At 45.5% G+C, this 14784-nt stretch overlaps 1 protein-coding gene across 2 annotated transcripts in view; it reads left to right on the forward strand.

The window, feature by feature from the left end:
* Nucleotides 1–14784, forward strand: part of l(3)80Fg (dnaJ homolog subfamily C member 16 l(3)80Fg) — a 54575-nt gene that overhangs the window by 23001 nt on the left and 16790 nt on the right. For both annotated transcript variants that reach the window (XM_065427581.2, XM_065427582.1), the window contains exons 9-11: nt 5580–5839; nt 6826–6900; nt 14421–14582. In XM_065427581.2, the coding sequence (XP_065283653.1) occupies nt 5580–5839; nt 6826–6900; nt 14421–14582 (497 nt within the window). The remainder of the gene's footprint in view (nt 1–5579; nt 5840–6825; nt 6901–14420; nt 14583–14784) is intronic.

Below are 14784 nucleotides of genomic sequence, written 5' to 3' on the forward strand. Positions count from 1 at the left end.
CTACCATGGCAGAAAAAGTACAGTCTCTCATTAACATTCTTTCATGTGCAAATTAAGCTATTATTGCTGTGATGGCAAGCCACTGCCCTGCAAGTGTGTGGAGGAAACAGGCATCTACTCGTTTCACGTGCTTGGGAACCTATGCCATGACAGCTGAGGAGGAAATTTCTGTGAAATTTGAAAATAGACATGGGGCTGTTTCAAAGGGTCCAATGTGGTGTCTTCCCCTCTATGACATCAGTCTTCAAAACGACAGACGAAGATGACATTGAGTGTGCCTAGATGAAGCATGAATGGCCTTGTGTCTGGAATTCTCACAGTTTTTATGGGATCCACAGCTGTAATAGTTTGCACAGGTTATCATGGCTGCTTGATGTACACAGACTTATTTGCTTGCCAAGTCCAAACCTCTTGAGCGGCCCACTTTAAGCATCATATAGTTGCCACTTGGCTAACAGGGTAAAAAGACACAACAATGTTTGCTGACTGTTGTTCAGCATTGTACAAGGAAATTATTACAGTCAATTAGCCTGCATTACAATTTCTTTAGACGGCAAATTTTTTAGATTTCTGAAAATTTTGAAAACATGTTTTTGAAACCAAAACTTCTTTAATATTAACTATATGAATCGACATCACAAAAGGCATGGCTGCAGTCAAAACTATCTTGCTTTTTGCATCGACCCCTTTCTTCTTTTTTTTTTTTGCTCATGAATTTTTATTGTTCAGAGTGTATGTTGAAGCAAATTCTTGTTACGAATTGATACATATTGCGGAGGAGATTAAAGAAATTCCTGCTGATATTAAGGAGCTAAAAAGGAACTTGCATAGTAGATATAAATAGGAAATTAGACACCTTGTTTGCTCACTCATGAGAGAGTGACATATCCAGGTCCAAATTTACTGAATGATTACACAATTGCACGGTAGACAGTGTCCTCCCAGAGCATCTCAATAGTGCACATAGTGGTTGTAAAATGTCCCGTTTAAGTTAAATATCGCCATTGTTTTGTACAATCAAAAATAAGAAATGTGCAAAAATGCATTCAAGTTGCAGCATGTGTGCCTTGTTTGTTTACCACCAATCATATCAATACTAATTAAATCTTGTTGCACATCAAGGCATTGACAAAGGCATCTTCCAGTGCTCCCACTAGAGACTGAACAAGTAGTTTTATGACTTTATTGCATTTACCTCTTTCTGGTAACATTGCAGGACTTTGCTGTGAAGCTCACAGCTCACAGTACAGTGAAACCTTTATAAACTGTAGTTGACTGGAGCTCGGAAAAAGTATGTACTAACTGATAGTACTGTTTAATCAAAATAGCTTAAGATTGCCCACTTACCTGTCAAAAATGGAACTACGAGAGAGTGCGATGAAAGGGCAGAAAACATGCAGTATTTATTCACTTTACGCGACAAAAATCTGTTATTTTTGTTTGATGCCGCGGTGGGCTAGCAGTGGCGACGGTGGCCTCAAACTTGCTACGAGCCAGTTTTTCCGCCAGCCCCCCCTTCTTGGCAAACGCCCACATGAGGCTAACGTAATGCACAGCATCTGCCACTGTCGGGCCTGAATCCCCCCTACTTTCGCTTTCCGCGTCGTCCTCATCACTATTGTTAGGTCACACTTCGGCAATAACAAAGGTAACGATGGCGAAAAATCGAACCTCGAAAAATCTAACCTGGTAGCTGACGTATTTTCGTGGTCGCAGCAGCACTGCCGAGCAACTTCTCTTTCGCATTCTAAATGCCACACACCGTAGTCAACGGTAGATCCCTCTTGTGTGCCAGCACCGACTTCTTCGTGCCACATTTGATAGCACAAATGATGTCCAATTTCTCTTCTATGCTGAGCACCCGGTTTTTGTCCTAGCTTGCATGAGGTCATAATGCAGGCCACAATGCTCTCCGACTCTGGCACAGTGCCGAAATGATGTTGATGTTTATGTGGCTTCATCCTTCCGAGCGCCCTTTGCATTTGCACTTGGAGGTTGTTCCGATCTCTGAGGCTCGTTGTTCTGCCAGGCCGTCGTACTGCCGTGATTTCGCAATGAAAAATGGAAACGCTACGTGTTAACCAATACGTACACAATAAGCTGGTACGGTTTATGCGGATAGAAAATGCATGATGTTCAATGGCTGCCGAGTTGGGGATTTGGCGTTACTACTTTTAAAATGAAACTACTGTTTAAGCAGGTACGGTTTAATGAGGTTTTGCTGTACTATATGTTTTCTGCTGTGACCATCAACCTGTAAGTTGATGGTCACAGCGGAAAACATGTAGTACTGCGAGCTGTAACTTGGAAGTTGGATCAGGCAAGCAGTGGGGGTACCTTGGTATTTCTTTCAGTCTTGTTCCAGCTGTATGAAGCAAAGCTTCTCCCAAGAAAAGAAATTTTTTTCTTTTTTTTAACAATAAAGTAATAGACGGCAAAGGACATTTTGCTGCATAACACTTATTTCAGAATCTGGAACCTTAGGGCTGGCTGAGCCATGCCAGCTGCTACAAGTGAATCGCATAAAGATGTGGAGGCATTTTTCACTGTTGCCTAGAGAAGACAGCATGCCACATGTCCAACTGTGCTCTCTGGAGGTCACCAGTTGTCCTTTTGCAGTGTTTCACTCGGCCAAATGTTCAGCAGGCAGTAGATGATGTTCCGAAGTAAGCTATCACTCTCACTGCTATAAACATTAGGCAAAACTGCAAATTTTTCTTATATATCTTGGAAATATTAAAAGTAGTAGAACTATGTTGAAAACATGTCAAGTTATTTGGGACTAATGTAACAAGCCTCCTCACGCCATCCTTATGCATGTGCTTTGATTTTTTTCACTTGGGCATTAACTAGAAAATGTGGTCATTGTCAAGAAAAGGAGAAGATGAGACAAAACATTTGACCACAATATGTGCTAACATTTATGCAAATATTTTAAAAGATCTGGTACTCCATGAGAATGCTGGGATCTGGAAGGCTTGGCTTACCTTCAATGTACCTTGGCCTGAGACATGGTTGTGGCTCTGGAAATAAAGCTTCCTTGGAGTTATTGTGTAGTCATAAGTGTTGGTCCTCCTATATACATCTTCCACTTATGCTTTCTTGCTCATAATGAGAAAAAAGAAAGGGGGGGGGAGTGAAAAGGAGGTGAGCCAGTCAAGCTACCTTTGAATCGCAGCTTTTTTCAGCCTTACACACCGCATTTGTTTCTTTTTCTCTGTGTGTGTACGCCTAATCAGTGGGAATGATTGTGGTGAAATAAATTCAAACACATTTGTATGATTGAGATTGGGGTGTGGTGTAGTGAGCACAGACTATCCTGTCTTTCCTCCAAATTTAGTTAACATGCCAGTAGTATTGTTCACATTTGATAGAACAGTAGTAGACACTAGCATGATTGGTTGTGTTTTAATAACAGATGCTCATTTGATAACATAACAAAAATGCCATCCTTCACTTCTTGACCTTCCTATGTGTTTACTACCACCACCATAACACCACTTTCCTTTAGTTGTTTGTAAGAAGCTTATCACAATGTTGTAGTGAGCTTCCTAGAAAGTGTCACGCTAATAGAAACTTGAAGTACAAGATAGTTAATAGTTCGTGAAACTTCCTAATGTGCATTTTCCAACAGCTGAGGCAGAGCACTTAACCTCTTCTAGCCTGTACCGCGACATACCAAATCTTCTGTTGGGTTGTCTAATTTTCAGATCCAACTCCTAGATGTCTTAATGATGTCTTAAAGAATGGTTGAGACTCATGAGTGTGTGTTATTTTGATAATTTTGTTGGACTGATATCAAGTGCAACTTCATTTTCCCACTATGGTTGCTTTTCTCCATCATTGTTTCAACAGAGTGTACACAAATTATTATGAGCAGTCCTTCCTTCCGTGTGGAGTTTTCACTCGCACAACAGCATGCAATTGATTTTTGACCAACCTTCAACCAAAGCTTGGCTTAGCAGTCTAATCTCTTACACTTTGAACACTGCCTATGCAAGTACCCTTATTAATTATTGCACAATATTGTGCAACCTTCCACATTACTGCACAGCACTGTACAGGAACTGAACAAAGCATGTGGAGGCTTCAGCACCAGTTGAGCACATGCTAGACCACCTTGCTTCCATGAAAAATCTGATCAGACGCAATAATCAAGTGTGAGGAAGCTTCTGCATGCTCCCTGATCTGACAGCCATTGCTTCGCAAGCTCTAAAGAATGCAGTAAAGAGCAAACTAGATGCCTGCTACAATGAGTAAAAACAAATGCTCTCTGTACAAAAGGAACTTGCCCATTTTCACATTTGCAAAGCTACTGCTTTCCCACATAGCATGGACATCACTATTACTAGTATTGATGCCAACAAATCTTCATAATAAATTTTTGCGTGACCTTACTTACAAATGTTGGAAACTAGGAGCCAGGTGTATATTTTGTATACTTCAGCTTTTTTTTACTCTCGGCACTTATACTAAAATAGCAAATTATTACTTTCATTCAAGTTCCTTAAGGCGCTTGTTTGAAGTTTCACTTAAGAATTAAAAAACTATCGGAGCAGGTATTACTGCTTTACATCTATTTAGGACGCCAGTAATCACGCTGTAATTTTATTTATTGCGGTATATGTTGCAACTACTTTGTCGTAAATTAAGACAAAACATAAAAGCACCGAAAACGAGCACATCTTTAGCGGTAATGAATTATTTGAGTGAGAGAAACCCTGATTTCGACATCATGTGTGGTTATCTAACAAAAAAGCTTCAGCCTGTTGTCACTTGTGACTCAGAAAACGAAGCTTTGTGCACAGTGCTTACAGTGAGAGTGAACATTCAAGAAACTCATATGGCTACATCCATCCAGGTACATTTATTGAGGTTACCATTTCTGCAATACTGACTGTTTTACAGATTGCCGCAAGATGCGAGATAGCTCACCTGCCAAGTCAGAGTTTGTTCAGTACAAAAACATGAGAATACTATGGAGGCATTGTTTCCTACTAGATTCCCATTTCAATTTTTTGAACGAGTTTACGAATCTCATACTAGGGTAGCAAATGGTGTGAGAGTAATTTTGGATAGTCTGTCTCGGATTCAGCTCCGTGGCTATGGTGTTGGGCTGCAGAGCACGAGGTCGCGGGATCAAATCCCGGCCATGGCGGCCGCATTTCGATGAGGGCGAAATGTGAAAACACCCGTGTACTTAGATTTAGGTGCACGTTAAAGAACCCCAGCTGGTCGAAATTTCCTGAGTCCTCCACTACGGCGTGCCTCATAATCAGAAAGTGGTTTTGGCATGTAAAACCCCGTAATTTTTTATCTCGGATTCTGGTACTTCTAACTGAAATTTGTATAATTTTCTTTAGGCCAAAAAATCCAGGCTATAAGAGGTTAAGGGTCAGGTTATTGCAAGTCGGTGTACACATAGCTGTATACTGGGTGCATCTGATTTGTAATTAATATGGAGTGATAAGACTGCGGACAGAGCAGAGGCAGGGATGATGTGTGATTGAGATATGGCTGATGCCAAGAATCATCACAATGCTAGCCCCTGCAACAAACTGTTTGTTGTTTGTGCACAGCTGAACGAGAGCAAACAGGAGCTGGAGAACGCGCTATCGCGGCTGCTGCACTCGTCCGAGGCCCTTCCGCACGATGCCCGTCTGGGTGTGCTTGTGGACGAGCATGCCCGGGGCCTGCTGGGTCGTATCCTGCGCCGCCTCGTGCTCATGGGGGACGCGCTGCGGGACCACCTGACACGCTACGAAGTCCTGCCCGCCCTCTCTGTGGCCCTCTCCTTTGGCTTCATCGTGCTCGTCGGCTACTTCATGTCCTACCTAGTGTGAGGAGTGCAGTTGTGGTCTTCTCTCTCTAGCTCACTGGCAGCACACAGTGCCAACTATGCTTCCTCATGTGGCAAACTAATGCCACACCTCATAGTGTCACCATATATGTCACTCACTGGCATCAGGAGTGACATTGCTTAAAATTTCCTGCACTACCATTAAGAAGAAAAAAAATTTGAACCAGCCTTCTGCGTAAGTGTGGGAGGGGATATATTTGTCATAGTTTAGCCAACGTCATTGAATGCCTTGTCCTTTGACACCTTAGAAAAGTTAGCAACATTGTCATAGTTAATCTTTTTCACTGGTGTGATATCCTGTTGCTGCTTTGTTTAAGACAGGGCCATTGCATAGCCGCTCAAAGAAGCACAGTGGAAGTGAAAATCTCTAGAAAGGCAGTGAAAAGTAGAAGTGGTTAGGGAAGCGGTAAAAGCAGAATGAAAAGTTTCCATTCGAAAATGCCAGGAAATTAAAGGAGGCATCTGTTGGAGGGTGCTGGTGAGTATTTAGAGTAGTTCTGTACAAAACAATGCTGGAAAACATTTGGGAAGCAGAGAATGTACAAGCATTGGCTAGACTGTAGATTGAGCTAAGGTTTACAAGAGATTGGAAACATATAAGGATTAGAGAAATTTGGAAAATCTTTGTCTCAGTCTGAACAAGATTTGCACAACATTGTAGAATATTGCTGAATATTTGTGTTATCAAACCTTATTTGAACAGCATTAAAATAGCAGCAAAGGACTTTTCCCAAGTATCTTGGAACCCAGCTTGTGAGCCCCTGTACTAAGGGTGTAGGTAGTGGTAGTGTTTGGAAACAGTCACACGGTAGCAATAAGGGGTTTAACAAACCATTGATGTTGAATAATGAATTCATGGGGGCAAATTGCATCAACAAGGTTGATGCAGAAGTTCACAATGGCTTGAGCAGAAGCATTTTTGTGAACCATGTGCGCAGGTTGGTGTTTATGATCTTCCTTTTCAGGCAAATGGAAGAAAAGAGTATCCAGGAGCGCTACAGACGAGAAGGAAGGGTGCCTCCCTCAGCAGCAAAACCAAAGTGAGTCAGCAGACCTGATTGAAACTATTTGATCTGGGTGTGAGTGGCGTAGAGGGATAGTTATGCACCTGTTACGTTGGCAGTTTTTGTCGTCGTCAGTGTCAGTCTGCATCAGAATTTTCAATCCCAATTAAAACAAGATGCTGTTACATGACTCAATAGTGCTAAGCAAAAGGGATGTAAGATGTATGTCTACAAGTTGAACTTCAATTTCAAGGCATATGCTGTGACCAGCTGCTGCCGTAAATCAACACCCGTCCCTACCCTCCTGAGCAGTGTGGAGCAACACATTAAAACGAATAAAAGTTTATGGTGGTTGTCAGTGCTAACACAATGTGTTGCTTACGATTACATGCTATGTGTTAAACAAAGGGGTCTTCACAGTAGAAGGGCGGAAAAGGGGGAGTTTATTGCCCGCAGAACAGAAGTAACGCGTGCATACTGGCCGTTGGAATCAGTCAACATGTTCGTGGCCACAAGCTTGCCACTTGCGCTGAAAATTCTAGTACCTGTCATCATCCTCTTCCCCTGATATTTAACACTATGTATTGTCATGTCAGCCTGTCCTTGCACTGTTATGTTCTAGGCACTTTGATACTAACAGGTTGTCCCACATAACTTGAGCCAAAGTTTTAAATATGAAAGACGCTCCAGAAGTGAGTGGAACTGAATGCTTAATGTCGGCACTGGCCCAGAGTTACTCAGGCTGCTTTTTATTTTCCCCTTAACTAACGGCTTAGTTATGTTTAATTATCAACTGTTTAAGTGTTGGCTGCATACCCCAAGTCTGATAGGCAAAGTTGTAGAGCACCTTGAGAACTCTTAATAAATTCTTTCCAACATGATATATCTCACGTGGTCCTTTCTTCCGTATTCAAAAGAAAGTTCGCGAAACATTAAAAAATACCACGTTATGGGGCGATTGCGCCCTGTTATTGTGCTGCTCTCAAGCGTGATGGATTAACAAGGTCGTGGCCCACGACAGGGCGTTATGTCTGGTGTAGGTATCTGGGCATGTGGCTTTTATCGCATGACGGTGCAAATGCGTGCTGCTGGCCGAGTGGTGCCAAAGCGACAAAATGGAACAAAAACATAGCTTTGTTTTTTGATGCTTGAAATAGGCAAGAGCTGGCAGCCTGCTGATTGAGTGTAATGGGGTTAGGTGGGGAGGTGACGTTAGGGCTGGAATGATTTTCCAGTCACCTTCAATCCAAAAAGCGCCCTTTGATTATAATGCGTGTTCTAAGAGGTCACCATCTGCTGCAATTCACATTTCGCATCTCATAGGCACATTTTCCGAGGAGTTCTTGATCATGGTATCAGGGATGGAGTTGCAGACTTGTCTTATTTTTTCTTTTAGGTTCTCTGATGTTGTGGTTGGTGTCCAGTATACTTGATCCTTGACATAGCCCCAGAGAAAGAAATAGAGGGGAGTTAAATCTGGCTACTGTGCTGGCCAAGCAATGGGCCTATGCCGTCCAATCCACTGCTGCGGGAATACTTCATGCAGCCATTTGCAAGCTTTTCTGCTGCCGTGCATGGGAGCACCATCATGCTGATACCAAATATCCTTGATCCTAGCCAATATAACTTTGCAAAGAAAATCCTCAAGCACCCTATCAGGGATGTCGTTGACGTATCTTTCGCCCGTAAGCACGTTATCAAAAAAACACGGGGCCACTGATAGTGCCACTGTAAATTCCACACCACACATTAACTGACCACTGGTATTGGTGATGTGTCTTCAAAACCCAGTGAGGATTATCGTCGCTCCAATAGTGAGCGTTGTGGATATTCACTTGGGCTTTGCGTGAGAAGGTAGCTTCATCAGTCCACAGTATTTTGTTGACAAAGCCTGGGTCCTCTTTCGTCTTGATTATAATCCAGTATGCGAAGTCCTTTCGATTTTGGAAATCACAGGGCTCCATCATCTTGTACAGCTGCATGTGGTATGAATGAAGTTGCCTCTTCTTAAGTACTCTCCACACTGAAGACTTTGACACTCCAGATTCAGCACTCACACTACAAACACTTGCATGTGGATCTGAAGAAAACTTTGACAGAATATCTGTCTCCATGTTGTCGCCCAGGATTGAAGATTTATGTTGTTTCTTCGTAAAAGTCCCAGTCCATCTCATCGTTTCATATGCACGCATAATCATCATGAACTCATACGCGTACCTGGATACCAGTATTGAAATAGCTCAACTGCATGCCTTCTATGTCCACTTGATGCACCTAGAGCCAAAACGATATCCGCTTTTTCCTCATTGGAGTAAGCCATATCTGCTGTTCAACGTTTGTCGCAGCCAAATACTGTTGCTGTGGATAACACACAGGGAAACGGGCGCCTCAGGAGCACTGAGTATATTGCAGTTCGCTGGGATTGGTTCAAATGAGGTACATAAGGTATGATCTACATTCGGTAAACTGGAACAGCCCGTGGGAGCACTCTCTCATGGACTGACACGCTGGTCACAGTGCACAAGTGTGAAGCCAGACGCGGCCACCTGATACTGCGACCAAGAAGTGATGCGCATGTGTGGGGTGTGAGTTTAAAAAAGAATGTCTAGTATGGTAGACAGTAAGTGTGAGAAGGAGAGCAGATGGGGCCAGTGCAAAAAGAGTCATCGTCTGAAGAAGACATGCGTAATATTCCTTGAATACAGTCGAACCTCGATATATCGAACAGCGCGGTGATCGCAAAATAGTTCGATATAGCCAGAATTCGATATATAAAATCACGTAGAAAACACGTCAAAAACTAGCACAAATCAATCAATGAACCAATCGTGGCGCAATAGATACTCACATGAAGCTTAAAACAAAGTATTTATTTCGTTCGCTGAAAGTACTGAAGCAGCGTAGCCTGCTTCAAATTGGCAACCGCGTGCTTGACCACGGCGTCCTCAACATAGTCCAAACGGTCCACAAGAGACGGTCCAGTGCCTTCTATTGCGCCGCTGTAGCGGCGTACAACGGCCAAAGCAGCTACAGCCTCAGTTGCAGTCGGGAGCGGCGCAACATCAGCGCTTGCTGGATCAGCCTCGGCAGCGTCTTCGTTTGGCCGCTCAGCAGTCACTTCTGCCGCGATCTCCACGTCTGTTAACTCCGCCACTGTTCCGGTGCTGTCGTCACCGCCAACGAAGTCCTCAATGCTTATGCTGTGTGGCTCAGCACCGACAAAGCACTCCAACTGGCTCCACGGCCGCCTCGATCACGCGCGCACGGCGGGGGCGCGGGCGCGCGTGATCGAGGCGGCCGGGCTGGCTCACAGCTGGGGAGCGCGCGCTCCCCTCGAGACCGGCCGTGGCTGGCTCCAAGCCGCCGCGTGTGTACGCCGCTACGTTCAAATGGCGCCCTCGGCGCAACCGATGTGGGAGCTGTCGTACGCAGCAGTCTGGAACGCCCATCGCGCCGCCGCTATCTTCGAGAGTGTTGCGGGAAAGCTCGCCTCCTGTCAACAGAGCGCACTTGGTCTGGGGCGGCGGAGTTCGATATATCCATTTTACATCCGGCCCTGTTCGAAATAAAAAATTAAAAATGCATGCGATTTTCCACGTGATATAGAAAGTGTTCGATATACGCAATAATTCGATATATCCGTGTTCGATATATCGAGGTTTGACTGTATAGCCAAAATTTATTTTACCATTAGTTAGTTTTGTTCCCGTGTGATTTATCCGCTGTTTTTCGAGCCCTAAGGTTTAAAGTTGTTGCATCATCGTTCAATTCAAAAACTACTACAAGGTCATTTGTGTACAAAGGCAAAGTTGTAGCAGCTGTCATCGCCTTCCGTCGTTCTCACGCGCTTCGCCCTTTCTTTCTTTCAAGCAGAATCAAAATGCTGCTTTCGTCATTTTTTTTTCATAGCCTTAAACGCTTTATCGCTTTGACAACGCTCGGCCAGCAGCATGCATTTGCACCGTCATGTGATAAGAGCCGCATGCCCAGATAACCTACACCAGGCATAATGCCCTGTCGCGGGCCAGTCTCGCTGCAGCTGGCCTTGCTCATCCATCACACGCTTGAGAGCAGCACAATTACAGTGCGCAAGTGTCCCACCACATGGCATTTTTTCATATTTCGCGGGCTTTCTCTGGAACGCGGAGAAAGGACCACATAAGATATATCGTGTTGGAAACAATTTATTGAGAGGTTTCTCAAGGTGCTCTACAACTTTGAAGTACTGTCGAACCCGACTCTATCGAACCTGTTTACATCGAATTATTCTATATATCGAACAATTTCTGGACACGGTATAGTTACAATGAGTATATATAGCAAAAATTACGCTTTCATGAAACAAAAAAAGCAGCGACTCCCGATATATCGAACGTGAAGCGGCAGAAAGTGCCCCCGGAAGTTGGCTTTCCCTTGCGGTGGCGGGAAAACCCGGCGGCACGGCTCCATCCAACCACTCTCCCTACTGTGACCGCCCTGCCTCGGACGAGCCGTCGACACCCCCCTGCAAAAAATGATCCTGGCCCGCCCGCAGCGCTTGCTCAGGCAGCCAATCAGAGGCTCTTGTGCCCTCGTCGTGCAGGATGGCGGAAGTGCGAGTTGTCTCGCTGCTTTTCTGGTTCATTGTGTGTGTGCCTTGTACGCTGTCTCCCGCAGTGTTGCCGTAATGAAGCGACAAAATTCGCCTTTTGTCGCGAAGCTCGAAATCATAAATAGGATCTAACGCGATGAGAAGTCAGATGTCCCCGCAGCGTACAAGATTCTGAGGAGCACTCTCAGCACGATCTTGAAGGGGGAGATTACGGCTGAAGCGGCCAAACTCGCGACCCAGTGCCCATGGCGCCCAACGCGTACGCAGAGCCGTGTGCGAGTGGTTCATCCGAAATTGCTTCAGCCGTGCCGACTTTCGCGTGCTTGGTGATGACTAAATCCTGATGAATGCGAAGAAGCCGTTGCCGATGTTTCCGAAGTTCGGAGCGAGCTGTCAGAATTTCCGAAAGCTGTTGACGAGTCAACGGTGGACGAGTTTGTGAGCGTAAATGATGGTGTCGCGACCACAGGAGAGCCCGAAAACGAAGACTACATTGCCGACATTGTACCGAGCACAAGTGAAAGTGGGCACAATGAGGAAAGCAACGCCGGTCTTTGGCCCACATCCTTCGAAGTGATTGGTGTGCTCGCACTAGTCGGTGCTTCTGCGCGAATGCGGAAGGTTGCGGCCTCAGCTGCTCTGACGCTGACCATGTGGAAAAGTGCGTGCGTCGCAGGCAGCGAAATTGCCCAAGCAGAAGAAAATGCAGGACTACTTCGTGCGAAACTAAGCTAGTTTCACCAATAAAATTATTTTGTTGGAAACCCGCTTCACCTTGCGGGTTTCCGCAGAACTACTGCGGCAAACACTTACCTTTGCTTCGTTGTCGACAAATTCGACAAGACATTTTTTCAATTTTTCAAGAGGGCGGTAGGCGTTGCACTCAATGCGAGCACCGACAAATTTGTAGAGCTCGGAGTTCACAATTCACTTAACGAGTTAATCAATGCGCACAAGGTTGCGCAATACGAACGATTATCGAGGTCAAAGGCAGGTTGATGCATCCTCGAGTCGGTCGGCATCGAGTACCACACTCAGCATGGAGAAAAGACGGCGGTTTCCGCCTCTGCTCGCGACCGCCTGATCATCCCGCAGCTTCCCAAGAACATGCACCCTACGCACCACGCTGGGAGACTCAACAAATGAGCAAGCGACCTTCAGAAGAAGTTTGGTGATAGCAACGAGGTGGTGTACATAGACGTGGCGCGATATGGAGGAGGGAGAAGCGCACACACAATAGCGGTTGTAGACCGCACAGGTAAGTGCTCGCGAGCACCACGGTGACCACGGGACACACGGAGGCGGCCGAAGAAGCCGCGATAGCCCTAGCACTCATCGCAGTGCCGAACGCTGCGATCGTGATCAGCGACTTGCAGGCGGCAATCCACGGCTTTGCGCGCGGTCGTGTCTTGCGGAAAGCAGCCCGCATACTCCAAATCTCTGATGATGGCGACTCATCATCACCCTCGCAACCCCAAAATTCTACGGTCTTCCTCCTCTGGACCCTGGCACACACCGATGTTCCGCTCGCGGGCAATGAGGCGGCCCACGCCACGGCTCGAAGTCTCACACGCCGAGTTGCCGCTGATTATGTGGCCGCCTCCGCCCTCGAGAGCGGGGCATCGGATCTGCCGGATCGGGACACTACAACAGAAACACAGCAACAAGAAACACACTGTGCGTGGGGCGATCGCCTAACCACATTCAGAGACCTCACCCAACACTACAGACTCGAAAGACGCACATTCCCGCCACCGCACGATAAATTGAACAGGAACAAGGCCGTAACATTACGCTTGCTCCAGACACACACCTACCCTAGCCCCGCTATCTTACACAACTGCTATCCGCGTTTATATCCAACAGATGCCTGTAAAACATGCGGACAGAGAGCAATGTTGCGACACATGCGCTGGGAATGTGCCGGCAACAACGGTAATCAAACAAGCTCCGTTTGCGACGCGTCCATATTCGCGGCCGTTGCCAGAGTACGGGAAGGCTCGAGCTCGCTTCTTCCCGACACCGCCCCGGATGCGGGAGCCACCGGGGACCTTCTCCGTAGGTGTCGTCGCCACTGGGAGGCGGCTATCAAAAGTTCAAAGCTGGCAGACCAGCTCTGGGCCGTCCGGCAAGCCGAAGATGCCGTTCGAGTTTAAGGACATCGAGCCATCACCTGAGGCCACCACAGCAAGAACTGCCGGACTATACTTTAATAAAGTTTCTTCTTCTTCTTCTTCTTCTATTATCCTCAGAACACTTCTTGTTGCGTTCAAGATGCAAGGCATAGCGATTGTGTAACATTTTCAGAAGGTTATTTTGCACTTTGGCAAACCCATCCAGCAGCTAATCAAATATTTCCTGACTTGTATAGTAAAGTATAGTATAGTTATGCACAACTCCCTTTTATTAAAGGGACACTAAAGTAAAGAATTATTTTACTGCATCAGTAAATTACCGTTCTACAACACCAAAAACACCACTCTTACAACGATAAGATGTTTGGTAAGCCAAGAAAGGTGCACGAAAGAAATATGGGTGGCGACGCCTACTTAATTTCCCGTACCTGGTGGCTGTGACGTCATGGATTTTTATGGCATCTTCTAGGACCTACTAATTATATATATAGCGGTACAGATTGACTACATTATGTTCTAAAGGAACCAAATATTAAACATGGCAAGTTTCGGGAACCTTTGCTTAGCCAACGCGGCCCAAATGCGAAAACATACTTTGGAATCCCTGACGTCACGCTGACGTACCGGCACTGGGGTTTTGGCGCGAAATTCAAATACTGATACTTGGACCTTCATTTTCTCATCTAATAATCAAACTATTTTTTTGAAATGACTGCCTGCAGGGTTCTGAAACAATGCTTCATTAGTCTAAGCTGATTTATTGTTTCACTTTAGTGTCCCTTTAAAGTGGCAAAAAATGGAGACATTTTCTTCTTGCTGTTTGCTCCCAGGCCCGAGTGCAAGCTGACAATTCACGAGCTCAGAGGAGAAACCTACAATGGGCTTGTAAGACTTCTGAAGCCGGGCTGCCGGACTGTTGTCTTACTGGTCGACCAAGAATCCAAGCCCAAGCTGCTGCCACAGTTCTTTCGTGCTGTGTTTCCATACCGCAAGTGAGTATTACCTGGATATCCCTTGAGTCTCAAAAACAAAGAAAAGAATAGGAACACTGCTTACATAGAACTGACACGGTGCACAGCCCTGCAGAAGAGCCACTATTTGCTGGTGCATCTTGTGGCATTGAATTGGCTGACTGCATGTGCAGGTGCTTTGCATTCTGAAGCAACAGCATGTGTCGTGATGTCTGCGCAAAAC

This window comes from Dermacentor albipictus, chromosome 2 (assembly GCF_038994185.2).
Source record: "Dermacentor albipictus isolate Rhodes 1998 colony chromosome 2, USDA_Dalb.pri_finalv2, whole genome shotgun sequence".
Taxonomy (NCBI): domain Eukaryota; kingdom Metazoa; phylum Arthropoda; class Arachnida; order Ixodida; family Ixodidae; genus Dermacentor; species Dermacentor albipictus.